The following is an 11,661-nucleotide window of genomic DNA, read 5'->3' as shown; positions in this document are numbered from 1 at the left end:
TCACAGTATGTGTTTACCATTGGAATGTGAAGTGTAAAATATGATTAGTTGTGTACAGTATGGGTTTGTGAGCCCTGTGAGGGACCTTATATAGATGAGGCTAGACGTAGGCTAAGCTACTCTATCCGTTTGAAATGTATTTTACTTTCTCAATAAACTTGAACTTGAACCAGGGAAGCCTGGCCACAATAATATCTACCACATATTAAACAATTCCCAGAAAGCCCCAATCTGTATACAATCAACAATCACCTCCTCAGCAGGGCAACAAAGATGCCCAGACAGCCCCCACTGCAAACCACTCTAGGAAAGAAAATAATAACGACAAAATAGATATATAAACAAAAAGTTTACATCAAGGTTCTTATAGCGGGGTAAACCCGTGCGTGGTTCAGTGCCGCGTCAGCCTCCGTCGCGGTGGACGTCGTCGCTCGCTCCTCCCGCAACCTCCAGTAAACTCCATCATTTCGGCGGTTCTACGAGTCTAAAAAGGACTTTTTTGTTTTTGTATCGATCAGTGGCGGAGACATGGCTGGTGGTGATGGAGGGAGAGGCAAGGTGGTGGCGGTGGTGGGGGCAGGCTTGGTGAGTATAGCTTGCTCACGTGCCGGTATACAACCCGCGGTATATGTAATTACCTAAGTGTAATTACCTAAGTGTTGGGTATAACACACAGGATGAAAGCTTCGTTCGTGGTGTCCCGTCTCCCCAACACTCTTTGTCATATAACGCTTTGAAACTACTGACGGTCTTGGCCTCCACCACCTTCTCCCCTAACTTGTTCCAACCGTCTACCACTCTGTTTGCGAAAGTGAATTTTCTTATATTTCTTCGGCGTCTGTGTTTAGCTAGTTTAAATCTATGACCTCTTGTTCTTAAAGTTCCAGGTCTCAAAAAATCTTCCCTATCGATTTTATCAATTCCTGTTACTATTTTGTATGTAGTGATCATATCACCTCTTTTTTCTTGTCTTCTAGTTTTGGCATATTTAATTAATTAACACTTTGGCGCTTTCCAGCAGACCGTCGTTGGCACCAATATTATTAATCATACCACACGCGTGCCCCTCGCGGGAGTCACGAGCAAAAATATTTGTATAAAATCCATTTATTATCCGATCAACTTGGGAATAGTTTACAAATGTTTGCCATGAAATTTACGTTTTCTCTAATAGCCGAACAGCTTATAAAAGAAAACGGCATGGCAGTGAATCATCGTGGTAAAACAATTGTATTATTGTTTCATCCCCAAATTAGAAATCTTTCATATGAAGAAAGATTAACAAAGCTTAAGTTGCATTCACTGGAAAGGCGAAGAGTTAGGGGTGACATGATAGAGGTTTACAAGTGGATGAATGGACATAACCGGGGGGATATTAATAGGGTATTAAAAGTATCAACACAGGACAGAACACGAAACAATGGATATAAATTGGATAAGTTTAGATTTAGGAAAGACTTGGGTAAATACTGGTTCAGTAACAGGGTTGTTGATTTGTGGAACCAATTGCCGCGTAACATTGTGGAGGTGGGGTCCCTCGATTGTTTCAAGCACGGGTTGGACAAGTATATGAGTGGGATTGGGTGGTTATAGAATAGGAGCTGCCTCGTATGGGCCAATAGGCCTTCTGCAGTTACCTTTGTTCTTATGTTCTTATGTTCTTATTGACACGACGAGTGTAATCGACGTAGTTTTTATATATGTTGCCGGTCGAACGCATCCTTATGTGACCTTTAATACTTATGTTCTTATAGAACATTCTATTGCGAGCACATTGGTACAAAAATGAAATACATACATCGACAAATAATGTCAGGACAGTGAATTGAAAATACACTTTTCAAAGCGAGTTTCGCCGATATGCCGCCGCGGGTAACACTTCGGCCACTTCCCACACTGTTTTGGGTGGGCTACGACATTGAATCTATATTTATATGCATATGTCAGTGTAGAGAATTTTATTGCGATTCCAATGATACCACAATTAGCGATGTAGGACAACTGTAGGCTTCGCAACCATTAAGAGAGTGGAAACATTTTGTTGCTGTTTGGCGCTCTTGGCTAGTGATCTGAATAGTTTTTTATTTGGTGTTGATAATCCTTATGGTTTGGCGGCATTTTATAGATATGTTCCTATAGACAATTTTATTGCGAACACAGTGATACCAAATTTAATTACGTGCGCGTTTAATTATTATCAGGACAGTCAAAAGAGTGTACACTTTTTCGGTCTTACCGCGTAGGCGCGCGAAGCGCCGAAAGCATCTAGGGTATGCTTTTTTTTTGAACGCCGAGAGCGCGAAAGGCGTTCCTTTCGGATAATATCGGATATGATAATATTCGGATAATATTTATCGGATAATAAATGGAATTTATACAAATATTTTTTCGCCGGACTACACGCGTAGTCTGTTATGCGGAAACGTAAGAAAATTTGGTGACGACCTAGAAATCATCAAATGCGTGAAAGTGCAATTTGTCTAGGTCTTCTTGAAGCCTCAAACAGTCCTCTTCTGTCTTAATCCTTCTCATAATTTTGGCATCGTCCGCAAACATTGAGAGAAATGAATCTATACCCTCCGGGAGATTATTTACATATATCAGAAACAAGATAAGACCGAGTACAGAGCCCTGTGGGACTCCACTGGTGACTTCACGCCAATCTGAGGTCTCACCCCCTCACTGTAAAACTCTGCTTCCTATTGTTTAGGTACTCCCTTATCCACTGGAGCACCTTACCAGCTACACCTGCCTGTCTCTCCAGCTTATGTACCAGCCTCTTATGCGGTACTGTGTCAAAGGCTTTCCGACAATCCAAGAAAATGCAGTCCGCCCAGCCCTCTCTTTCTTGCTTAATCTTTGTCACCTGGTCGTAGAAATCTATTAAGCCAGTCAGGCAAGATTTACCCTCATGTGATTTACATGATTTACATGTGATTTACCACGCACAAGATTTACCACGAAGTCCCTTCTTTCCAGATGTGCTACCAGTTTTTTTCTCACGATCTTCTCCATCACTTTGCATGGTATACAAGTTAAGGACATTGACCTCTTGTTCAGAGCCTCTAGTCTGTCACCCTTTATGTATATTGGGACCACATTAGCCGCCTTCCATATTTCTGGTAGGTCTCCCGTCTCCAGTGACCTACTATATATTATGGAGAGTGGCAAGCAGAGTGCCTCTGCACACTCTTTCAGTACCCATGGCGAGATCCCGTCTGGACCAACAGCCTTTCTCACGTCCAGATCCAACAGGTGCCTCTTGACCTCATCTCTTGAAATTTCGAACCCTTCCAAGGCCGCCTTGTTTACTGCCACCTCTCCTAGCACAGTCACCTCTCCTTGTTCTATTGTGAAGACCTCCTGGAACCTCTTGTTGAGTTCCTCACACACCTCTTTGTCTTTCTCTGTGTACCTGTTCTCACCCGTTCTAAGTTTCATCACCTGTTCCTTCACTGTTTTTTCCTCCTAATGTGACTGTGTAGTAGCTTTGGTTCGGTCTTAACTTTATTAACTATATCATTTTCATACTTTTTCTCAGCTTCTCTTCTCACACTAACATACTCGTTTCTAGTTCTCTGGTATCTCTCCCTACTGTCTGGTGTTCTGTTATTTCGGAAGTTCCTCCATGCCCTTTTGTTCAGTTCCTTTACTTTGATACATTCGCTATTAAACCACGGATTCTTCTTTTGCTTCTCTGTTTTTTCCTGTTGGGCCGGGATAAACCTGTTTACCGCCACCTGACACTTTTGGGTGACATAGTCCATCATGTCTTGTACGGACTTAGTTGTGAGATCTGTGTCCCATGGTATATCCCATAGGAATTTTCTCATCTCATAATTTCCCTTTCGGTACGCCAGCCCTTTATTTCCCAGTTCTTTTTTTGGGGAGATAATTCCTAGCTCTACCAGGTACTCAAAGATCAATACACTATGATCACTCATTCCCAAGGGGGCTTCCAACTTAACTTTCCTTATATCCGGCTCATTTAGGATAAATATCAGATCAAGCATGGCTGGTTCATCCTCTCCTCTCATTCTTGTCGGTCCCTTGATGTTTTGACTTAGAAAGTTTCTTGTTGCCACATCCAGCAGCTTTGCTCTCCATGTGTCCGGTCCTCCATGTGGGTCTCCGTTCTCCCAATCTATCTTCCCATGTTTGAAGTCTCCCATGATTAGTAGTCTGGATCCGTTCCTGCTAGCTACAGAAGCTGCTCTCTCTATTATATTGATGGTGGCCATGTTGTTTCTGTCATATTCCTGTCTGGATCTTCTGTCGTTTAGTGGTGGGTTATATATGACTACTACTATAATTTTTTGTCCTCCAATTGCTATGATACCTGTTATGTTGTCACTGAAATCCTCACAGCCCTGAACAACCATCTCTTCAAAACTCCAGCCTTTTCTTATCAGCAAAGCTACACCACCACCTCCTCTTCCTTCTCTCTCTTTCCTTACTACATAATAGTCCTGTGGAAACACTGCATTTGTTATGATTTTCCTTAGCTTTGTTTCTGTGAGTGCTATTATGTCTGGGTTTTCTTCTAGTGCCCATTCTCCAAGTTCACTGGTTTTATTTGTAATCCCATCTATGTTAGTGTACATTGCCTTGAAGCTCACTTTCTTCTGTTCATTCACATGCGTTCATGCATGTGTGTGTATATGTGCGTTCATGCATGTGTGTCTACTCACTAACCTATTTGTGTTTGCGGGGGTTGAGCTCTGGCTCTTCCGGCCCGCCTCTCAACTTTTACTAACTACTAGCAAACTTATTTGTTTTCCCACACACACACAGCCAGGAAGCAGCCTGTAACAGCTGTCTAACTCCCAGGTACCTATTTACTGCTAGGTACCAGGGGCATCAGGGTGAAAGAAAGTCTTGCCTGATATTTCTCGCCGGCGCCGGGAATCGAACCCCGGGCCACAGGATTACGTGTCCAGTGTGCTGACCCCTCAGCCACAGGCCCCGTGGCTAAGTGTATGTGTATACACTCAGTGTATGTATATACATACACATAGTGTATGTGTGTGTGTGTATGTTCACGAGTGTCTGTGTATGTGTGCGTTCATATGTAATTACCTAAGTGTAGTTACAAGATGAAAGCTACGCTCGTGGTGTCCCGTCTTCCCAGTACTCTTTGTCATATATAACACTTTAAAACTACTATCCTAAACCATATGTCTCGTTCATTATTAGAGTTCTGTAATTCCTTTCCACATAATTTGTAAGTTGTGTTTGGTCTATTTTCTCCTATTCCACATTTCATAACATGGTATTTTTCACATTGAATTCCTTCTGCCACTTGACCCTCCAAACAATTATTTTTATCTAGATCAATGTGAAGAGCATTACAATCATCTGAGTGTCCCTATCTTCCCCAGTATCTTAGCATCATCAACAAACATGTTCATATAATCATCTGATAGATCGTTTATGTAGACAATGAACATCACTGGTGCAAGAACTGAACCCTGTGGTACTCCACTTGTGACATTTCTCCAGTCAGATATATATATTGTGTGTGTGTGTACTCACCTAGTTGTACTCACCTAATTGTGTTTGCGGGGGTTGAGCTCTGGCTCTTTGGTCCCGCCTCTCAACCGTCAATCAACAGGTGTACAGATTCATGAGCCTATCGGGCTCTGTCATATCTACACTTGAAACTGTGTATGGAGTCAGCCTCCACCACATCACTTCCTAATGCATTCCATTTGTCAACCACTCTGACACTAAAAAAGTTCTTTCTAATATCTCTGTGGCTCATTTGGGCACTCAGTTTCCACCTGTGTCCCCTTGTGCGTGTTCCCCTTGTGTTAAATAGACTGTCTTTATCTACCCTATCAATCCCCTTCAGAATCTTGAATGTGGTGATCATGTCCCCCCTAACTCTTCTGTCTTCCAGCGAAGTGAGGTTTAATTCCCGTAGTCTCTCCTCGTAGCTCATACCTCTCAGCTCGGGTACTAGTCTGGTGGCAAACCTTTGAACCTTTTCCAGTTTAGTCTTATCCTTGACTAGATATGGACTCCATGCTGGGGCTGCATACTCCAGGATTGGCCTGACATATGTGGTATACAAAGTTCTGAATGATTCTTTACACAAGCGCGTGTGTGTGTGTGTGTGTGTGTGTGTGTGTGTGTGTGTGTGTGTGTGTGTGTGTGTGTGTGTGTGTGTGTGTGTGTTCACCTTGTTGTGCTTGCAGGGGTTGAGCTCTGGCTGTTTGGTCCCGCCTCTCAATTGTCAATCAACTGGTGTACAGGTTCCTGAGCCTACTGGGCTCTATCATATCTACACTTGAAACTGTGTATGGAGTCAGCCTCCACCACATCACTGTTTAATGCATTCCATTTGTCAACCACTCTGACACTAAAAAAATTCTTTCTAATATCTCTGTGGCTCATTTGGGCACTTAGTTTCCACCTGTGTCCCCTAGTGCGTGTGCCCCTTGTGTTAAATAGCCCGTCTTTATCTACCCTGTCGATTCCCTTGAGAATCTTGAATGTGGTGATCATGTCCCCCCTAACTCTTCTGTCTTTCAGCGAAGTGAGGTTTAATTCCCGTAGTCTCTCCTCGTAGCTCATACCTCTCAGCTCGGGTACTAGTCTGTTGGCAAACCTTTGAACTTTTTCCAGTTTAGTCTTATGCTTGACTATATACGGACATCATGCTGGAGCCGCATACGCCAGGATTGGTCTGACATAGGTTGTATACAGAGTTGTGAATGATTCCTTGCATAAGTGTTTAAATGCCGTTCTTATGTTAGCCAACCTGGCATATGCCGCTGATGTTATCCTCTTGATATGGACCTCAAGGGACAGGTCTGGCGTGATATCAACCCCCAGGTCTTTCTCTTTCTCTCTGACTCTTGAAGAATTTCATCTCCCAAATGATACCTTGTAACTGGCCTCCTGCTCCCTACACCTATTTTCCTTACATTGCATTTGTTTGGGTTAAACTCTAACAACCATTTGTTTGACCATTCTTTTAGTTTGTCTAGGTCTTCTTGAAGCCTCAAGCAGTTTTCCTCTGTCTTAATCCTTCTCATAATTTTGGCATCGTCAGCAAACATTGAGAGGAATGAGTCTATACCCTCCTGTGATCGTTTACGTATATGAGAAACAGAATAGGTCCGAGTACAGAGCCCTGTGGGACTCCACTGGTGACTTCACCCCAATCTGAGGTCTCACCCCCTCACTGTAACTCTTTGCTTCCTATTGCTTAGGTACTCTCTTATCCACTGGAGCGCCCTACCAGTTACTCCTACCTGTTTCTCCAGCTTATGTACCAGCCTCTTATGGCGGGCTGTGTCAAAGGCTTTCCAACAGTCCAAAAAAATGCAGTCCGCCCAGCCTTCTCGTTCTTGCTTAATCTTTGTCACCTGGTCGTAGAATTCTATTAAGCCAGTAAGGTAAGATTTACCCTCCCTGAACCCATGTTGATGGGTTGTCACGAAGTCCCTTCTCTCCAGATGTGTTACTAGTTTTTTTCTCACGATCTTCTCCATCACTTTGCATGGTATACAAGTTAAGGACACTGGCCTGTAGTTCAGAGCCTCTAGTCTGTCACCCTTTATGTATATTGCGACTACATTAGCCACCTTCCATATATCTGGTAGGTCTCCCGTCTCCAGTGACCTACTATACACTGCAGAGAGTGGCAAGCAGAGTGCCTCTGCACACTCTTTCAATACCCATGGTGAGATCTTGTCTGGACCAACAGCCTTTCTCACGTCCAGATCCAACAGATGCCTCTTGACCTCATCTCTTGTAATTTCGAACCCTTCCAAGGACGCCTTGTTTACTGCCACCTCTCCTAGCACAGTCACCTCTCCTTGTTCTATCGTGAAGACCTCCTGGAACCTCTTGTTGAGTTCCTCACACACCTCTTTGTCTTTCTCTGTGTACCTGTCCTCACCCGTTCTAAGTTTCATCACCTGTTCTTTCATTGTTTTTTCCTCCTGATGTGACTGTGTAGTAGCTTTGGTTCGGTCTTAACTTTATTAACTATATCATTTTCATACTTTTTCTCAGCTTCTCTTCTCACACTAACATACTCGTTTCTAGTTCTCTGGTATCTCTCCCTACTGTCTGGTGTTCTGTTATTTTGGAAGTTCCTCTACGCCTTTTCTTCAGTTCCTTTACTTTGATACATTCGCTATTAAACCACGGATTCTTCTTTTGCTTCTCTGTTTTTTCCTGTTGGGCCGGGATAAACCTGTTTACCGCCACCTGACACTTTTGGGTGACATTGTCCATCATGTCTTGTACGGACTTAGTTGTGAGATCTGTGTCCCATGGTATATCCCATAGGAATTTTCTCATCTCATAATTTCCCTTTCGGTACGCCAGCCCTTTATTTCCCAGTTCTTTTTTTTTGGGAGATAATTCCTAGCTTTACCAGGTACTCAAAGATCAATACACTATGATCACTCATTCCCAAGGGGGCTTCCAACTTAACTTTCCTTATATCCGGCTCATTTAGGGTAAATATCAGATCAAGCATGGCTGGTTCATCCTCTCCTCTCATTCTTGTCGGTCCCTTGATGTTTTGACTTAGAAAGTTTCTTGTTGCCACATCCAGCAGCTTTGCTCTCCATGTGTCTGGTCCTCCATGTGGGTCTCCGTTCTCCCAATCTATCTTCCCATGTTTGAAGTCTCCCATGATTAGTAGTCTGGATCCGTTCCTGCTAGCTACAGAAGCTACTCTCTCTATTATGTTAATGGTGGCCATATTGTTTCTGTCATATTCCTGTCTGGGTCTTCTGTCGTTTAGTGGTGGGTTATATATGACTACTACTATAATTTTTTGTCTTCCAATTGCTATGATACCTGTTATGTAGTCACTGAAATCCTCACAGCCCTGAACAACCATCTCTTAAAAACTCCAGCCTTTTCTTATCAGCAAAGCTACACCACCACCTCCTCTTCCTTCTCTCTCTTTCCTTACTACATAATAGTCCTGTGGAAACACTGCATTTGTTATGGTTTTCTTTAGCTTTGTTTCTATGAGTGCTATTATGTCTGGGTTTTCTTCTAGTGCCCATTTCCAAGTTCACTGGTTTTATTTGTAATCTCATCTATGTTAGTGTACATTGCCTTGAAGCTCACTTTCTTCTGTTCATTCACATGCGTTGATGCATGTGTGTATATATGTGCGTTCATGCATATATGTATGTGCGTTCATGCATGTGTGTGTATATGTGCGTTCATGCATGTGTGTGTATATGTGCGTTCATGCATGTGTGTCTACTCACTAACCTATTTGTGTTTGCGGGGGTTGAGCTCTGGCTCTTCCGGCCCGCCTCTCAACTGTTACTAACTACTAGCTAACTAATTTTTTCCCCACACACACATAGCCAGGAAGCAGCCTGTAACAGCTGTCTATCTCCCAGGTACCTATTTATTGCTAGGTAACAGGGGCATCAGGGTGAAAGAAAGTCTTGCCTGATATTTCTCGCCGGCGCCGGGAATCGAACCCCGGGCCACAGGATTACATGTCCAGTGTGCTGACTCCTCAGCCACAGGCCCCGTGGCTAAGTGTATGTGTATACACTCAGTGTATGTATATACATACACATAGTGTATGTGTGTGTGTGTATGTTCACGAGTGTCTGTGTATGTGTGCGTTCATATGTAATTACCTAAGTGTAGTTACAAGATGAAAGCTACGCTCGTGGTGTCCCGTCTTCCAAGCACTCTTTGTCATATATAACACTTTAAAACTACTATAATAAACCATATGTCTCGTTCATTATTAGAGTTCTGTAATTCCTTTCCACATAATTTGTAAGTTGTGTTTGGTCTATTTTCTCCTATTCCACATTTCATAACATGGTATTTATTCACATTGAATTCCTTCTGCCACTTGACCCTCCAAACAATTATTTTTATCTAGATCAATGTGAAGAGCATTACAATCATCTGAGTGTCCCTATCTTCCCCAGTATCTTAGCATCATCAACAAACATGTTCATATAATCATCTGATAGATCGTTTATGTAGACAATGAACATCACTGGTGCAAGAACTGAACCCTGTGGTACTCCACTTGTGATATTTCTCCAGTCAGATATATATATTGTGTGTGTGTGTACTCACCTAGTTGTACTCACCTAGTTGTGTTTGCGGGGGTTGAGCTCTGGCTCTTTGGTCCCGCCTCTCAACCGTCAATCAACAGGTGTACAGATTCATGAGCCTATCGGGCTCTGTCATATCTACACTTGAAACTGTGTATGGAGTCAGCCTCCACCACATCACTTCCTAATGCATTCCATTTGTCAACCACTCTGACACTAAAAAAGTTCTTTCTAATATCTCTGTGGCTCATTTGGGCACTCAGTTTCCACCTGTGTCCCCTTGTGCGTGTTCCCCTTGTGTTAAATAGACTGTCTTTATCTACCCTATCAATCCCCTTCAGAATCTTGAATGTGGTGATCATGTCCCCCCTAACTCTTCTGTCTTCCATCGAAGTGAGGTTTAATTCCCGTAGTCTCTCCTCGTAGCTCATACCTCTCAGCTCGGGTACTAGTCTGTTGGCAAACCTTTGAACTTTTTCCAGTTTAGTCTTATGCTTGACTATATACGGACATCATGCTGGAGCCGCATACGCCAGGATTGGTCTGACATAGGTTGTATACAGAGTTGTGAATGATTCCTTGCATAAGTGTTTAAATGCCGTTCTTATGTTAGCCAACCTGGCATATGCCGCTGATGTTATCCTCTTGATATGGACCTCAAGGGACAGGTCTGGCGTGATATCAACCCCCAGGTCTTTCTCTTTCTCTCTGACTCTTGAAGAATTTCATCTCCCAAATGATACCTTGTAACTGGCCTCCTGCTCCCTACACCTATTTTCCTTACATTGCATTTGTTTGGGTTAAACTCTAACAACCATTTGTTTGACCATTCTTTTAGTTTGTCTAGGTCTTCTTGAAGCCTCAAGCAGTTTTCCTCTGTCTTAATCCTTCTCATAATTTTGGCATCGTCAGCAAACATTGAGAGGAATGAGTCTATACACTCCTGTGATCGTTTACGTATATGAGAAACAGAATAGGTCCGAGTACAAAGCCCTGTGGGACTCCACTGGTGACTTCACCCCAATCTGAGGTCTCACCCCCTCACTGTAACTCTTTGCTTCCTATTGCTTAGGTACTCTCTTATCCACTGGAGCGCCCTACCAGTTACTCCTACCTGTTTCTCCAGCTTATGTACCAGCCTCTTATGGCGGGCTGTGTCAAAGGCTTTCCAACAGTCCAAAAAAATGCAGTCCGCCCAGCCTTCTCGTTCTTGCTTAATCTTTGTCACCTGGTCGTAGAATTCTATTAAGCCAGTAAGGTAAGATTTACCCTCCCTGAACCCATGTTGATGGGTTGTCACGAAGTTCCTTCTCTCCAGATGTGTTACTAGTTTTTTTCTCACGATCTTCTCCATCACCTTGCATGGTATACAAGTTAAGGACACTGACCTCTTGTTCAGAGCCTCTAGTCTGTCACCCTTTATGTATATTGCGACTACATTAGCCACCTTCCATATATCTGGTAGGTCTCCCGTCTCCAGTGACCTACTATACACTGCAGAGAGTGGCAAGCAGAGTGCCTCTGCACACTCTTTCAATACCCATGGTGAGATCTTGTCTGGACCAACAGCCTTTCTCACGTCCAGATC

The 11,661-nt window shown here is 43.2% G+C and overlaps 1 protein-coding gene across 2 annotated transcripts in view; it reads left to right on the top strand.

Annotated features, from left to right (window-relative positions):
* The first annotated feature begins 394 nt into the window (after positions 1-394).
* Positions 395-11,661, top strand: part of LOC138372420 (kynurenine 3-monooxygenase-like) — a 270,834-nt gene continuing 259,567 nt past the window's right edge. For both annotated transcript variants that reach the window (XR_011230863.1, XM_069337910.1), the window contains exon 1: positions 395-585. Coding sequence is in view for 1 of the 2 variants with exons in the window: in XM_069337910.1 (XP_069194011.1) it covers positions 529-585 (57 nt within the window). In the remaining variant the exon portion in view is untranslated. The remainder of the gene's footprint in view (positions 586-11,661) is intronic.

The sequence above is a fragment of the Procambarus clarkii genome, chromosome 5 (assembly GCF_040958095.1).
Source record: "Procambarus clarkii isolate CNS0578487 chromosome 5, FALCON_Pclarkii_2.0, whole genome shotgun sequence".
Classification (NCBI taxonomy): Eukaryota; Metazoa; Arthropoda; class Malacostraca; order Decapoda; family Cambaridae; genus Procambarus; species Procambarus clarkii.
The sequence above is the reverse complement of the archived record's forward strand: the minus strand, read 5'-3'. Positions and strand labels throughout refer to the sequence as shown.